This window comes from Onychomys torridus, chromosome 13, assembly GCF_903995425.1.
Source record: "Onychomys torridus chromosome 13, mOncTor1.1, whole genome shotgun sequence".
Taxonomy (NCBI): Eukaryota; Metazoa; Chordata; class Mammalia; order Rodentia; family Cricetidae; genus Onychomys; species Onychomys torridus.
This window is the reverse complement of record NC_050455.1, coordinates 46628079-46646007: the sequence shown is the minus strand read 5'-3', so window position 1 is coordinate 46646007 and position 17929 is coordinate 46628079. Positions and strand designations below refer to the sequence as shown.

The following is a 17929-nucleotide window of genomic DNA, read 5'->3' as shown; positions in this document are numbered from 1 at the left end:
GCATGTTGAAAAAGTTAGATAAGTGTTTGCCAAAATATATTTCACCCACACTGGTCTTCAGGAATGCTTCTATATAAAACCATTTTATGAGCAAATAAATTTTGAAGACTGCCTACGATAGCTCCCTCTTGCCAGTTAATATGCACATGAGAACATTAAGCACTCCTGAAGGTTGTAGAATCATATCTACAGACAAAGGAGCCAGTGTTCTTGAACGCTAATATATTTTCTGATGTTTGACTACAGAATCCTTTCTTGACAAACTATTTCTAATGTTTTGTGTAACTGATAGGCCACCGACCACATGCTGAGAAATGCTGAATTGCGCTCTACCCTGAATCTCAGCGAGGTTTATTTGGTCATGAAAATCAAGGATCAGGTCAGAGACATGCTTGACACCTCAGAGTCATAGCTTGTAGGAGCTCGGGTACCATTTAATGTTGGAGACAGAGGAGGCTGAGCCAGGAGGTCCAGGCTCTCATTTTACATCCTCCCAACAAGACTCGTTACTCAAACTCTGCAGTCTCCAGTTCCTCATCTGTTGATCTGTAATTACACCTCTGTGTTTCTAGGGTGTTCCATATCTAAAAGTTACAGAAAATGATTAGAATTTAAGTCATCTGTTACAGTGCGTAAAAAATGCTTCTGTGTGTTCCATCTAAGAGGGGCAAGCTTGGGGTTATCCATATTAAAAACTGGGGTTAAAGTGGGTCTTTACTGAGCAGTTCAGAGTTATCTTCTGTAGATAGCATGTCTGGCTTCTTGGGCGCCGGGTTAGCCATTTCTGTCGTCCACTCAGCAGCATCACCACAGCCTCTTTCAGCACTGAGCTAGCACTTCCTTACACTCCGCCCACGCAGAGAGGATCAGCAGAGCTGCTGCTGATAAGGACCTGAGTGGCCTGTACTATAATGCCAAGAGGACTCCGAAAGAGAATGTCCGTAGCTGAGAACGATGCCATACTAGCAGCAGCCATGAAACAACTATATCCGGGCAGTGACTCGGAAGTCTTAGACATGGTGGCTCCTGGGACACAAATCAAAGGACCCAGTGGAGCATCTAGTAAACACAAAAATGCATTTAACTCGAAGCAAAAGCTCTCGATCATGTACAGAACAAACTCTGCCATGATAATCAAAGATGCTGAGAAATGGAAGCGTGTGAGAGTCGAGAATATGGATTTGGGGGTGGGGACAGGGCTCAGCCAATGTAAAGTGCTCACTGTGCGCAAGCATGGGGACCTAAGTTGGATGGGCAACACCTGTAGGAAAAAGCCTGACACAGAGGCAGGTGGCTGTACTGCCAGAGCTAAGGAGGCAGAGGCAGGAGGATCCCTGGCTAGCCAGTCTACAAAAATCAGAGTCCCTCGTTCAGTGGGAGACTGTCTCAAAAGGTGATGTGGAGAGTGATTGAGAAAAACACCCAACATTGACTTCTGGTCTCCACATACATGCACAGATATGAACATGTACACATAGAATCTTGAAAACAGGAGCAGGGATTTTATGCAAGACACAATTGCTCATTCAAAAATCTGTTTCCCTTTAGCACCAACTGTGTTGCTTTGTGCAACTTGGCTTAATCTGTGTCAATCTGTGACTATCAGTAAAAGAGCTATTTGTGCCATTAAACAGGAGTGTTCACAGTAGTGCATACTTCATGGTTGGCACATGTGTGTTCTTTGTCCTCTGTTCACATGTCCCTGTTTTCTCCTACCCACATGACAATAAAAAAGCATTGTCACAGAGCTGCTAGAGTCCAAGGCTTTTCACTAGATAGCTTTTTGATGCTGATCGACAGGTAAGGTCTGAATGTTGCCGCGTTTCATTGCATTTTTAACCTGAATCCATGTGTCTTCAGACACACAACCCCATAGAGAGCCATTGCACCAAGTGCTGTGTTGATTTCCGTTTCTCTGTGGTCTAGGGAGATAACCACAGGAGCATATGTAGACAGAACATTCTGGGATGATGTAAATACTTGTGCTTTCTAGTTTGGTAGCCACTAACCACCGTGCGGCCTCTGAGCCCTTGACATGTGGCAAGTGTGACTGAAGAACTGAATGTTTGTTTTATGTCACCCATGTATTAAGCTGAAATTGAGGAAGCCACATGTGGCTACTGGCTGCCACTTTCAGCCACACAGCTGTGCATGCTGGCAAACTATGGTGCTGTGTGATTTGAGAGCTGTTGGCCTTTGTTCCTCTAAAATGATCAATTTCATGTCACAAATCTCTAGTTGGAAAAACAATCATAAAACAGCACAGAAAGCTCCCCTTTTTGACCTTCAGATCCTTTACCCAAAACTCTACACAAGGGCAGTGACAGCTTTCAGTGTCACATACAGTTAAAGACATGACCTTGAGTAGAAAGCTCTGGAATCTGTTGGTGTCATTCCAATAATTGTGTGATTATAAGCAAAGATTTATAATAAATTAACAAATTTATCATAATAACTTAATAAGTAAATTTATTATGTTTTCTCTTTACATAACACAGAATTGTATGTCTACCTATGAAGGCAAGACTTTGTTTTCACTTTTTTTTTCTTAGTTGCTTTGCCTATTTTTGAAAAACTCGTGATTCCAGAAGGTTTTGCTGCTTGTATTTCATTGTATCTTTTAGTATTTGAATCTTGTCTCAATTTAATTTTAATTTTTAACCTCATATAATGATCAGGCAGTGCTGTGTGTGTGTGTGTGTGTGTGTGTGTGTGTGTGTGTGTGCATGTGTGACCTAAAGTGTGTGTGGACATGGAACCAGAAACACTTTATCTTTTAAAAAGTTACATTTTGTTTCAATTAAAATATAATTATATCCCTTCTTCGCTTCCCTTTCCTCCTTCCAACCCCTCCAATATCTTCTACCCCACTCCCTCTCAAATTAACGGTTATTTTTCTTTGATTATTATTATAACACTCACATATACATAAATATATAAATAAACCCTGCTAAATCCACGTTTGTTGTTTCTGTGTATGATATCAGAGCTGACCATTTTTTACTGGGTAGTCATTTAGGGGGCTTATTCTTGGGAGACACTAATTGTCCTTCACTGTTTCCTATAGTTCTTTGTCTAGGGGTGAGATTCCCCACTTACGTGTTAGCATGTCTATTGATTTGTTCAGGTCTTGTGTAGGTAGCCATATTGTTGCAATATCATGAGTGTGTAGCTTCATTATCATTTCCCATGGCAGTCTTCTTGGTCCTCTGGCTCTTATCCTCCCACCCCCCACACACACTACCTTCTGCATACTCCCTAGTATTTAAGTGCCAAAGCTGTGTTATAAATGTATCTGTTGGGGCTGGGATCCCCATGACCCAATCCATTGACTTTTGCATTATGACCAGTAGTGACTTTCTGCTATAAAGAGAAGCTTCTTTGGGGAAGGTTGAGAACTACAGTTATCTGTGGGTCTAATAAGTATTGAGAGTGCAGTTAGGAATTGTGCTTGTTTAGGAAAGTGGCTATAGTAGATTGTCCACCAAGATCCATCACCTCACTAGCACTATGTAGTTGGCTAACTTTCTAATACCAGGCATGGCTTCCTTCATGCTGAAGGGGCCTTCAGTCCAATTAGATAGTTGTTGGTTACCACCAAGATGTGAGTGCCACTATTGCTGTGTTGGTAATTCTTGTGGTTCATAGATGTCACAGCAGGATAGGACTGTGATTGCTCCCCTTCTTTGTCATATTGCATAGTATTTTCTGGTCCAGTGAAAGCTAGTTCTCAAGGATGAGGCTGTCAGATCAGAAGTACTGTGTCTGAAGTATATGATGTCTTCAGCCTCTGAGAGGTAATCAGGGACAGCAGCAATAGCTTATATTGTTTTGAGAATCACATGAGCCATCTTAACCAACAACTTAAAGAAAGCTTTTCATACCTGGTACTGGTTTTTATTTATTTATTTTAGATAATCTATGGCTCTTGTAGGAAGTATTGTCATCCTAGGTTGCATAATTTCATTTAAGGTGTGTGTGTGTGTGTGTGTGTGTGTGTGTGAGAGAGAGAGAGAGAGAGAGAGAGAGAGAGAGAGAGAGAGAGAGAGAGAGAGGGAATACACATATATATGTATTGTGTTTTATGTGTAATTTTAGGGACATATAAAATAAAGATTCATTGATGCTATATCAAACATCCTTAGTGTTGTTTATTCTTCTTCATCTTCCCTTCCCTCTACCTGTTTTTTCCCCCATTTTCCTCCTTCACACCACCTGCCTGCTTCATTTTTAAGACGGTCTCTCACTGAACCTGGTGCTCACTGATTGGCTATACTGGCAGGCTGACAAACTCTAGGTTCCTGTTGTTTGTGTCCCTACCCTCACCAGGGTTACAGATTTACCAATGCATACAACCACACCAGTTTTTTATGTGAGTGCTGGAGACCAGAACTCGGGTACTTGGACTCGTCCATCAGGCATTTTACCACCTGAGCCATCTCTCTAGCCCATCATCTAACGTTTATTTCCCCAGACTTTTTTTTACTGATTAGTTTTGTTATTTGATAACTTCATAAATGTATTTCTGATTATTCTCCCCTTTCCAGCCTTCTTATCTCCCTCTTATCTTTCTCAAAATGAACCCCTCCCCTACAAGTCCCAGACTCATGACTTTTGGTTTGGTTTTGTGACCCCCATTTAGTTTAATCAGAGCCATCTGTGTGACAGTTGGGTTGGAACTATCTGAGCTTGATGGGGGGTGGAGGGTCATTAGTGAGTACATGACTGAGGGAGTTACATACACTGTCCCTCAATCTGTAGGTAAAACTATAGTTCATCAGTAAGGGTTAGTGCCTTCTGAATCCCCCCTCCATCCATGCTTTAATGTTGGTGGCACCACCTTATATGGACCGAGTGCAGGCATCCCTAGCTCTGTCTTTGCTAGAAGATGTTGTTTCACAGATTTTTTGTTTTCTTTGTTTTCTAACTTACATTCTTTCTGCCATGGCCCCTATTGGGCAATGTTCTCTGAGCCTTAGTGAGGATGGAATAGATTGCTTTGTTAGGGTAGAGCATTTATCCATCACTTTATACAGAGGACCCTGTGCAACCATGAGTCTCTGTTCATTACTGTTCAGTGGTCTGAATGAACCTGCGAGTGTCATTTCTGGGGTAAGCATACATATTTACAGGGCAGCCTGATGCTGTATCAATCTAGATAAACATCAATACTCAGTTCCCCCTTAGGGCTTATGATCTCCCTCACCATGGGGTTTTGTCCAGGTTTCTAGTACAAGGTCTGTCTTTGCTTCTGTAGAGTGGTTCTCAAATACAATCAGAAAGCAAATGATCACCTTTAAAATCGTAGTACCCATTAGACATGCCTCACGTATTTAGTTGATTGGTCATAGTAGTCACAGAAAAGTGAGAACATTGGTACCTCTTCTCCCTCGGTTGGTCTACATAGCATCTTCTGGCACAATGAAAACTAACTGGGAGGGAGGAAGCCTCTAGCTCAGTCCTGGTTGTTTACTGCGTATCACACATCCAAAATGTATAGTGTCTTCAGTACTTGGTCTCCTCATCTACCTCTGATGGGCAACCAAAAGGAATAGCAAGAACGTGTATGTTTTTGGAGTCCCTGGGACTTCCTTGATCAACAGCTCAGAGGTAACCCCACTTGTGACATTGGAGTTTAATAAACCACAGCTTCTGTGAACAGCTTTTTCTGGTGGTACAAGATAGCTCCCATCAAACTCCTTTTTAAAAATATATAAATTTTATTTTTAAATATGGTTACAAGATACTAGGTAATCATATGACTCTTTCATACCCACTTCGTCTTGGTTAATCTTCTTCCTCATCTCCTCTGTCACCATACATGCTTACATTTATACATCTTAGCCATCCTCCATCATGTTCTAGAGTTCTTTGCCTTGCTTATCTAAGGATAATTCTCATATGCAGATTCGGGCTTCACACTTAATTTAGCCTATGATGTCATTTATTTATATGAGTTGTCCTGAAAATGCAAATTGGTAGTGACAGGGCTTGGAGAGCAGTTGTCTAGGATTGGGCTGGTAATAGACAGAAGGAATGTTGCAGAAGTAACAAAAATGTTCCAGAATTGGATTGTGATATTAGTTGTGCATTTCAATAAATGTACCACAAATCATCTAATTGTGTATTTCAGACAGATAATTTTATGACATGTAATGTATACTTTAATTAAGTTGTCTGTGGAGGAAAGAAATTTATGGAGTTGCCAAATATTTTTATGAGTTTGCTAATTGTCCTAATGTTCAAAAGCATGAAATAAAAAGCCAGGGAGATGGTTCAGCCATTAAAGATGTATGCTTCTCCAAGCTGAAAGACTGCTGGCCTGAGTTTGATCTATGGAACACAGATAAAATAGGGAGGAAACAGTTGACTCCTCAAAGTTTTCTCCTCATCTTCACAGGTGAGCTGTGGCACACACACCTCTCCCCTCAGACATCATACAATTGCACACACGCAATAAGAAAAAAAATAAGAAAATACATTTAAAAAATAAATAAATGAAATGCCCTAAAACAAGTTCTGAAAACAGTAGTATTTCACTGAGATATTAGAGAATAAAAATAAAAATATTTGTATTCCACAGACTAATTAAAAAAAAAAAATTATTGGTCATACCTCAAGGAAGAAGTTACCAGTTTCCCATCCATTTGGCTCCAACACAGCCAAGTTGATGAAACATTCCTATACTTTGCTCCCACCCACTCCTAATGCTCTCTGGGGTGTACAGTGATATCTTGCTATGGTAAAGCTTTCATAAAGAGAATACATGATCAACAAGCAAGGCATTTTTCAGATTCTTGCTCATAGCCAAGGTACAAGTAGAATTTAGGGACAGAATACTTTAATCTGACCAAGAATTCAAATACCTTTCCAGTATGCAACATCCTTCATGCTTTGGCAATTGACAGTTGCTACGTGTAGAGCTAAGAATGCAAATTTAAACTTTAAAGCTATTTAAGTGAGAAGAAAAGTATCATCATAGTAAGTAAGCGGTTGCGTATTTGATGTAGAAGAAAGTGTAAAGAATAGGAGAGAAATAGATGAAATCCATTGTTGGAAGGGAGTCTAAATCCGTTCCACCAGAAAGGTCATTTACAAAGACACACAGCTGCTTGTGTCCACTGAGAGCATGCTCAGAGGCCAGCCTTTTAAGAAGGTGCTGTGGTGAGATAAAGGGATGAGTCTTCTGTCCAGTTGGTTTGCTTCAGGAGGATGGGTTAGAGGAAGGCCCACAGGCCTTTTCCCTGGGGATCTGAAAACCTTAAAGTATTTGAAGGTAAGTATTTATGCATGTATCTTAAGAACTCATAATTTTAATGTCTTTTGGTAAGATACGGAGTTTTCCAACATGTTCACTACTTGATATAATTGAAAACTTGCAAACCCAATATTTAAAATGACAAAATATGGGTTTTATGAAGATTTTTTAAAAGTTATGACCTGGAAAGTGCTTATTCATAAGATTGGTATAGCTTTCCATGTACATAAAAGATTTTTCTTCAAGATTCAGCTGCAGCCAGTACATCTGCTCTTAAGAGGGAATTAAAATAAGCTACTTTTGTGGAAGTTAAGCTGAGAACTTGAAGAACTTGTGCCACAATACCCGCTCTAGATTTTGTTTCATTACATTGAATTTACTTATCTTTATATTAGTTCTCAAAGTACACCGAACTTTTAAAATCCCCATTTCTTTTGTTCAAGGAAGCCTCCTTTTTCATTAAACACCGTTTTATGCAGTTTTAAGTTCTGTTTGACTATGTGCAGCCTTTATATGCTGTAACACATCCTACATGTCATTCCAAATGTCAGATTGTTATCCAAGGTTGACTTTAACAGCAGCAGTTTTTCATAAGAATCATACCACAAAGCTGAGTGGTGGTGGCGGCGCACGACTTTAATCCCAGCACCCGGGAGGCAGAGCCAGGTGAATCTCTGAGTTCGAGGCCAGCCTGGTCTACAGAGCGAGATCCAGGTGCCAAAACAACACAGAGAAACTCTATCTCGAAAAAACAAACAAACAAAAAAACAAAAACAAAAAAGAAAGAAAATACAGTTAATATTGGGCTGGAGAGATGGCTCAGAGGTTAAGAGCACTGGCTGTTCTCCCAGAGGTCCTGAGTTCAATTCTCAGCACCCACATGGTGGCTCACAACCATCTGTAATGAGATCTGGCTCTCTCTTCTGGCCTGCAGAAATGCACACAAATAGAATATTGTATACATAATAAATAAATAAATATATATTTTTTAAAGAATCATACCACAAATTTTTATACCAAAAGCCCAAGAGTCAGCTTTTATTCCCAAGAAGTGGCCAGCGATGAGCTGCAGTCTTTCTGGAAAGAAATGTTTTTGTATGTGTTCTTACTTTCAGGGCTAATGGGAGTCATCATACCAGTTGGTCATTAGGAAACTAACTTCTCTTCCATTTCTTTTTTTAAATTAGCATAACATTTTATTTATTTTACATACCAATCACAGATCCCCCTCTCCTCTCCTCCCGCCTCTCCTGCTTCCCCCCAATCCACCCCTCATTCCCTCCTCCAACAAGGCAAGGTCTCCCATGGGAAGTCAGCAGAGCCTGGTATATTCAGTAGAGGCAGGTCCAAGCCCCTCCACCTGTGCAAGGTGTCCCACCATAGGAAACCTTTTAGGTGTTCCTCCAAAAAGCCAGCTCATGGACCAGGGATGGATCCTGATCCTACTGCCAGATCAAGCTTCAACACCAGTAACACTCAATGGCTGTCTTAATTGGTAGTTCCATTCTGTCTACAAGAATGTTTGCTGGTTACCCAGAATGTTTATCGAAGTAGATTCACAGCCTGAAGAAAGTAGACTAGAAATACCCAGAGCCAGCCCTCAAGCTTTGAGATGCCTGTAGACCTCTTGAACATTTTGTTAAATAGATTGAGTCTGGGTCAATGGGCCTAAGGGTGGGATATAAAGTTGACACCAAGATAGCTGGACCCTGGACCTTACTCTTGGAGGTGTAAGAGTCCTGGCCTCCACAGGAAGGTCCTAGGAGTGCTTGTGCATCATGCAGCTGCCATGCATTTACTCAGACTTTGGTCATCCTCTAGAGCAGTGTAAGATAACAGTCATCTGATAGAGAGCAAAGAGAAGCCAACATTACCTTGCCTGTAAAGAATTCATGACTGCAAGACTCCCTTAGCATTTCTAAGCCACTATAAAGCTACAGACTGATACAGAGATAGATGTCAACTTATTAGACCTAACTATTCATGCATTGTTTAGACTGCCCAAATATAATTTTGGTCTGCAAGACACATCTTCATCTGGTCACTTTGGCTTTCTAAACTCTTGACCACCTTAGTCTGAAAAAAAAAATACTCAGAGGGTAAGAAGGAATAATCGTTAATGGCAATGCCTTCAGAGCCCATGTGAGGATTTGAACTCATGCCAACGGTTGGGATTGAAATGAGAGGGTCTTAGGAGGACAAGCTCCTCATCCTGTCATGCCATGTGACATTTTGGGTTTACCACAGCTAGAACTTCCAGTTTTGTTTTGTTTTATTCAAGAAAAGCCTGAAATACAAGTTTCTTGTGAAATTTCCCATTTTTATAATGTTAACTACCAATTGAAATTCTTTAAAATCATCCAAGCCAAGAAAGCATATCTGGGTGCCATGAGCCATCGGATGGCAATGCCCAGTGCAGAACCCACTGCAGTCTCTGAATACACGTCTCCTGATTGGAGAATTATAAATTTTCACAATGAACCTCACGGCTCTTGTCTTCAGATGCTTTGCTCAGAAGGAAGTTTCTGTTCTGTGTTTGGTAGTGGGGTCTAAGACTAGTGCATGACCATTAAAGCTGTCTTTCCTTCTATCTCATTCTAGATTACAGGACAGGCCCATGTTTCACACAAGTCAATAATCAGATGTGCCAGGGGCAGTTGACGGGCATCGTTTGCACGAAGACACTGTGCTGTGCCACCATTGGACGAGCCTGGGGTCATCCCTGTGAGATGTGTCCAGCCCAGCCTCAGCCCTGCCGCCGGGGCTTCATTCCCAACATCCGCACTGGAGCCTGTCAAGGTGAGTCAGCTGTGTTTACCACCACAAGTATCACCTCTTTGATAGTCGTTGGGAAACCTGATAGTTTATAATTTATATTTTAGTCACCTAATGGACAGTTTCCATTCTTAACATTAATGAAGAAGAAGATGAAAAATAAAGTAACTTCTTTTTTGGGTTTTTTTTTGAGACAGGGTTTCTCTGTGTAGTTTTGGTGCCTGTCCTGGGTCTCGCTCTGTAGACCAGGCTGGCCTGGAACTCTCAGAGATCTGCCTGCCTCTGCCTCCCAAGTGCTGGGTTTAAAGGTGTGAGCCACCACCACCCGGCATAAAATAACTTTTAAAAACTACTTCTTAAAATATGCAATACAGTGAGAGAGCAAGCTGCTCTGTGTCTTTATTCTGATGGCACAGTATTTCTGTACCTACCTTGCACTACACACACAGTTCTCCTGGAGGAAGTGATTTCTTCTCTCCCGACCATTCTCGATGTCTTTCTCTCCAGGTAATATCCAGGGACTCCCACACCTCATAAGCGGCGCTGGTACATGTGTCAAGGGCAGATCTGAGGCCCGAGGCTCCTACAGCCACCGAGTCCAACCCAAGTACCTAGAATGGTCCTGTACTTACTAGTTAGTTCCACTCATTTTTAGCCAGCAGAGGCCTTGCTATCATTAGTTTCTTCTCTCATGTCACAGGTACTCAATCCATTTTTAGAACTTAGAAATACTCTCTTAGTAAGTTGTTGAATGGGTGTACAGACGACTTTTGTATTATTGATAGAAATGGTGTTGCTTCTATTTGAGACACGGGAGTTAGACATAGTTATTATAAGTAAATCATGTACAAGGTTAGAGCTGAAGGTTTCAGACTAAAGTCAGTAAGCCTGCCTGAAGTGAAGATGCCTTCAGCTCCACTGAGTAAATGTCAGTGTTTCGCAAGCAGACCGGTGTCCTCCTCTGTGTCATAATTACAGCTGAGAAAGCACATGCAACCTTAGCTCACTACACAATAAACTGTGAGCAATTTGGTTAATTGGAAAACAACAGTAGTCTCCAAAGATTTTTGCCAGTTTTGTAGTGTGGTTATTAAAGGGTATGGGCATAGCCCCTCTAAATTGAAAGATCCAAATTCCAAAAGGCTCCCCAAACCAAGATCATTTTGAAAGCTGACACGATGCCATGAGGGGGAAAGCTCCACTGTGACCTCACATGGGAAGCTGCTGTCAAAATGCGCAGAGCCGAGGCCTGTCGAAATGGCTCAACAGTCAAAAGTATTTGCTGCTCTTGCAGAAGAACCTAATTTGGTTCCATAAATTTACATTGGGAGGCTCATTGTTGCCTGTACCTTGAGCTCCAGGCACCTAATGCACTCTCTAGTGCCCAGAGGTACCTGCACTCATCTGGGAAGACACACTGAAATACACATATACAAAGAAAGAAAGAAATCTTTTTTAAAATGCACAAAATTGTTAAAATATTGAGTAAAATTATCACGAAGCTCTGTGTTCAAGCATGTGAAGCATAAATGTTTAGAGTTGTATCCCATCCCCAAGGCATCTCGTGTGTGCTGATACTCCAAACCCTGAAAACAGCTGTAGCAGTTCAGTTAAGGCAACCTGTGATTATACTGATGTTAATTAATCACTGTGTCATAGTGATTTTCAAAACAGAGCTACAAGGACATGGAGGGGATAGCAGTACAACTCCCCAGATTAGAAAATGAGTATTTATCAATAATGAAAGCCATGTCAGTTGTGGACTTACAAGGGCTTTTTAGTAACTATTACGGGTAAGACCTCAAGGATGAAAGCTGTGTTAAGTGCTGATTTTAATGTTCTTTACTATGAATAGGAAACTTCTCTATTTTTCTTATGAACACTCATTAGCCTGAGCATTTCCTCTATGTGTAGATGTACTGTAATACATTACTGTTCTCTAGAGACTTCCAAAATTGGTGTACATAGGATACCATAGGCATAGATAACTATTGAAATAAGATAATCCATTACATAGATATTATATAATAATGCCTTTTTAAAAAATTCTACATCACCTTTCAACTTCTAAGACACTTTGTCCTGGGCTTGATTCCCTGCCTGTAGAATATAATCTGCATAAAGGCAGAAATCATTTAATTCACTAGTGAGCTTCGGGCATCTATGACAGTGCCTGGTGTAAGTATACATACAGCAAATGCCGTAAACACTCTTTGAGCCAATAAATGGGTACAGGATTTAAATATTTCAAAACTTAATATTTCAAGGAAAGAAATCATTCAGGTTAAAAGGTCATTCAGCCAAGGCATACCAAATTATTAAACCTTGTCATCTATATGGGCGTGTCTTTTTTCCTTTGGTGTTCTGTCAGAGGCCTCATATTTCAGAGCACAACTGTTTAAGAGATGTGTCATACATGTTCAGATTCTGTGGTTAGGAGTTAGCAATGTCTCAAGGCTTCTCGCTTGATTTTCCTTATGCAGCAGAGGTAAGTTTTGGACTTCATTTGCCTTGAAACGCTAATGGATTAGCACAGTAATGACAGCAAAATGAAACAATGCATGGTTAAAATGTCTGGAAAAGCAAGAGGAGACATTCTGCCTAGTCTCAAGATCACAGCATGGTCAGGAAGTTCCTGGACATGTGGTAATCCTAAGTTTAGAGGGTTTTTAAGCTACATCTTCCTATGATTTCATTTTCTCTTGTTCCTAGATCATTTCTGGAATACTTATGTCAAATTAGTTTGGGAGAGGTGGGACATTAAAAATGACATACTGATATACATGTCACACTTGTTTTTGTTTTTGTTTTGTTTTGTTTGTTTTTGTTTTGTTCTTGTAATTTTGGCCAGTCACTTTATAGGATGGTTGGAATTTTATAAAGTTAAAAACAAATGTCAGATGCATACAAGACATTAAAAATCACTTAATGCTGACTCAAAAACACTGATCATACTAACCAAGGCAGGCCATCTCTGAAAGTTGGTTACCCAGCAGCTGTTACAGTTTTAATTGGTCCATGGCTTCAAAAAGAATGCGGCATCGTGGTTTTGTACCAAACACAATAACTGTGGGAAATGAGAAGCAACAGAAAATTAAGATGATACTTTAGGAAACTTAATCTGTGAGGAAAACAACAAGATTTTCATTTTGTTTTTTAAGTTTTAGCTGTGTCTTTGTTAATATTCTATACCTAGATAAGCAGGGTCAGATGTGTGTTCTTGGGGTGCTTAGCAATCTTTGGCTTCTTTAATGTTGAAAGCAGAGTGAGTTCTAATCCTCTATAAAAATTTAGCTGTGTGTTGTCCCCATCTTTCATCCACACTTAGTGGTGTGCCATCTCCATTTTACATTACACTGTGACCGAAGTTAGAGCCTGTCACCCTTTACATTTAAGCTATCATAAAACAAAGTCAATTCAAAATTTTGATAGTTGAAGTAAATCCTTCCAGGAATATTTATGAGATTTATATCCTATGTAAAGAGCTATTTACATGCATATAGTATTTTCTTATAGTTTGCATTTTATCTACACATATGGCAAATATTCTAATTAGAAGTGGCATTTTACTTAAGATTAATACTTGTAAATGAATGTATCCACTTCAAATCTGTAGTTATATTAAGACATAAGTAATACAATTATTAACACGTCATTGATGGTTAAATATTGGGCTTTTAAATATCTCTGCCTGTTCCAAAATTTGAAAATTTGGTAAGGAAATTTGCTTATTTGTTTATTAAATTTTAGTTCTTGGTTGAAAAGGAGATTTGACAATGATCCTGATTAGTAAAAATTACTAAAGATAGTTATAGCCAAAACACATTTATCTTAGTTGTCTGTAGTGACCAAAATAATCATGTAATTTCCAAGTCTAATCTTAAATGAACATTCTGTCAACACAAGCCACTACTATACAATCCAAGCCATTGCTTAAAACTCCATCACAGGAACCTCTAGTAAAGATAGCAAGCTAATCTCCCATTCCAGCTTGGCAGAAACACCAAGAGGATGCTTACTAAGAACAGCTCACAATTCTGAAATCAGATTCCGAAACAATGGTTAAAGTTAGTGATGAGAAACCATGGGACAGGGGAAGCTTTCTTAACATTTGTATGTGGGGTGCATCATCATCCTTCAGTTAGTGTTTGTTTGACCCTACTAAGAACTAGATCCACAGTTACGAATGTCCCATTGAAAAAGAGAGTAACATCCTGACTCATTCATGGACCTTAGACCTTCACAGTAACAGAAGGTGGCAGAAGGGGAAACTTTAAAAAAAAAAAAAAAAGACAAGAAAGAATGAACATAAGAAAAAAGCAGGTGGAAATATGCCCCCAAAGAATTACATATAAATATATGCAGAGTTCACACAACTTTCATCTCAAAGATTAAAAATAATAAAGTCTATCTTATTAAAAAAAAAGGTCTTGAGAGCGAGAGAGCGAGAGAGCGAGAGAGAGAGAGAGAGAGAGGGAGAGAAGGAGAATTATAAGCATTAAATAAAGGCAACTGAGAAAATATGGAGTTGGTAATAGAAAGGTTTTAAACTGTTTACATTAGTTACTCTCCCCATTGCGGCCATTACTGACAAGAAGCAACTTGGTGAAGGGTTTATGTTGGCTTGCAGTTGTAGGGGATACAGTCAGTCCATCATGGCAGGGAAGATGTAGTGACAGAGTGTTTGGTAGCTGGTCTCACTGCACTTGCAGTCAGGAAAACGAGCTCACCAGTAACTCAATCCAATGAAGCTCCTTTTCCAGAAAGTTCCACAACCCTCCTGAATAGTCACCTCCAGCTGAGGAGCAAGTGTTCACGCATATGAGCCTATGAGGACATTTCACACTTAACCATAACACTTAGTCTCTTGAAAGACAAACAATACATGTACATACACACATCCATTTAACTCAAAGAGTCAGTGGTGCGCCGTCCACACAAGGCCTAATGTCAAGAGTATAATAAGCAACAGTGGTAGAAAAACTGGCACACAGTAGAAGACAAAGACAATTGATGAGAGACGCTGAAAACCTTCACAAAATGACAAAGAAAAAGTTTATGAGACAGACTAAGGTTTCTAATGATTGAAAAGCACAAAACTTAACCGAGAAGATAATAAGCATCCCATGGGCAAATGTCTCTGTTTGCTTTTTAGTTTTTTTCTTGTTGTTGTTGTTGGTTTTTGTTTTTGTTTTTGTTTTTAAAGACAACTTTGGGTGTCATTCCACTTTCTTTTTGTTACAAGGTCTCTCATTGTCCCTGAGCTCAGCAAGTAAAAAATGTACTAGCTGGCCAATGAGTGTGAGGGATCTGCTTGTCTCTGGCATTGGATTATAAGTGGACAGCACCACTCCTGCCTTGTTATGTGGTTTGAGGGGATGAAATTCAGGTTCTGACCAACTGAGCAATCTCCCCAGTAAGAATTTGACCAGTTGAACCATCCCCCCCCCAGTAAGAATTTGATAAACTTAGCCACCACCACCCCATAAGCATTTGGCCAATTGTGAGCTCTACCCCACCCCATAAACACTTGACTAATTAAGCCATCTCCCCCATAAGCTCTTGACCAACTGAGTCATCTCCCCAGGAAGCACTGGACCAACTGAGTCATTTCCCCATCTCCTTTGATTGTTAAAATAAGGAAACCCCCCCCCCCACACACACACACACACGCACACACACATCGTCTTGCATCACTTTAGAATAACTCATAGAGCAAAACACTGTGAGGGCAAAGTTTGTGCCCATCGACCTTTCTCGTGATAATCTGCTCTCATCTGAATTTGGATGAGATTTCCTTAGTCGCTCTGTAGAGAATCAAGTACAGGGGCTGAGGGAGGAAGACAAGAAATGAGCTCCACAGTTCAAGCAGAAGTTCAGGTGATGTGTGATGGAGGCTAAAGCTGTGGAGGCTGAGTGAAGATGTAAGAAGTACGTGGGAAGTACAAACGTGCTGCCAGTGGAATGATGTGAGCAACATAATGAGGAAATGCCAAGTTCTCCGCTGGCTTTCTCACTTAAGTGTCTAGAAATGGTGGCATCTGCTGAATGAAGCACACTGACACAGAAACATTCTCTGCTCTTTTTTGTTATAAGATTGGATACAAGCAGGTAGTAGACTGCCGTTTATCAGCTTGTTATTATGACCATTTAGTGTTTGAATTCTCATGTCACTCATGAGTGGAGATTGTGGCTGAACCAAACCATGGCGAGTAGTAGCCGACAAATCTCATGTATCTAAGACTTCAGAGAGACATAAACCAATTATTCCAATTATTATGGTCAAGGCCTCACACTTGCTTTTATGGAAATAAAAGCTATTGGAATGAATATATACAGAACATAAAAATAAGAATTTCATTTATAAAATGAATCTGGGAGGGTGGGGAAGCCTAATTGTGTAAAAGTGCTTTTCTGAGTTAGGTTCCTAAAACCCACATTGGAAGGAGAGAAATGACTCCTGAAAGTTACCTTCTGACTCCCACAACTGTACTGTGGCACACATGCCTGCACACACACACACACACACACACACACACACACACACACACACAGAGACAGAGAGAGAGACAGAGAGAGAGACAGAGAGAGAGACAGAGACAGTGAGGTGATGTTGATAGAATTAGTAATAGTAACAGCAATGTTAGAGCTGGAGAGATGGTCCACCAAGTAACAATACTGTCTGCTCTTGCAGAGAACTCAGAATCAGTTCCCAGCACCCATCGGTAACTCCAGTTCCAGGGGAGGCAACTCCCTCTCTCGGCCTCCATGGGCATGGGATGAACATGGTGCCTATAAATGCAGACAAAACACATTAAAAATTAATTGAACTTATTTTATTGACAGAAAAAATAAACATCAAATATAATTGTTTTCTTGTCCTCGGCCCCATACTTTATAAACAAGCTATGTTATAAGTCTTTACTACATTTTTCCATATTTGGGCATGAACTAAAAATGTGATGCTGAATGCTAGTTTTTATAATGAATTTGCCCTTTTAGGACAAGTCTTTGGAAAAATTGGAGAGTGAATTTTCATAAACTACAATTAACATATCTTTTTTAAAAAACATATTATTATAACTTCAGTAGAAGGCACTGAAGTGGTTAGGTAAGGTTTGAGTTTCATGAGATTTAACTTAATTCTGTACAGTCTTTGCATGTGATTTGTAATAATCCAGCATTTGAAGAAATGAATGGAATGAGCCTGAATTGACAGAATGAACAGAAACACGTTGGCACCATGTGGGTAGTGGAGAATTCATTGTTTGCTGTTGTGTGTCTGAGATATTGAAGCTGTAATTGGGAACCTGGGCTTGCCTCTTATTTTTGCAGACAGTGCTGGTGTATGTTTCTAAATTAATTTTTTCAGTTTCACTTCCTTACAATTCCCTCTTTCCTTTCAGTGGCTAGCCTTGTCTGCCTATAAGACACACACAAATAGTTCTGTGAGAGCATAACTTTTTTTTTTTGAAACACGTTCTCGCCCTTAATCCCACAAACGTTTGCTCCTCCTCCTTTCAGCCTCCCAAGGGCTAAGATCTGGGGTATGAGCTCCCTCCCATGCCTGGTTTAATTGAGTGTTTCTATGGAGAAATCAGTATTGGGGATACAGAGTCACAAGATCTAGACCTAACTAACTCCAAATGACTTAGGAAAATTAAAAATGTTTTGAAGGTTACTAATGGTAAATCTTCGTTTAAAATATTCTTTGTGTTATTATTGTAAATTTGTGTTATTATTGTAAATTTGTGTTATTCTTTTAAATCCCTTTTAAAGCTTTTCATCATTTCAAAATAAGATGTCTTAATGAAGGGTATATAATTAACAACACTAAAATGAAGGAGAATAAATTTATAAGGATATAAACTTTTAATATAAAATTTCCCCACTTTG

General features: G+C 39.8%; 1 protein-coding gene across 1 annotated transcript in view; it reads left to right on the top strand.

Moving 5' to 3' along the window:
- Fbn2 (fibrillin 2) overlaps positions 1 to 17929 on the top strand; it is a 215328-nt gene that overhangs the window by 45404 nt on the left and 151995 nt on the right. Inside the window, exon 6 of the mRNA XM_036205263.1 lies at positions 9860 to 10057. Coding sequence (XP_036061156.1) covers positions 9860 to 10057 — 198 coding nt within the window. The remainder of the gene's footprint in view (positions 1 to 9859; positions 10058 to 17929) is intronic.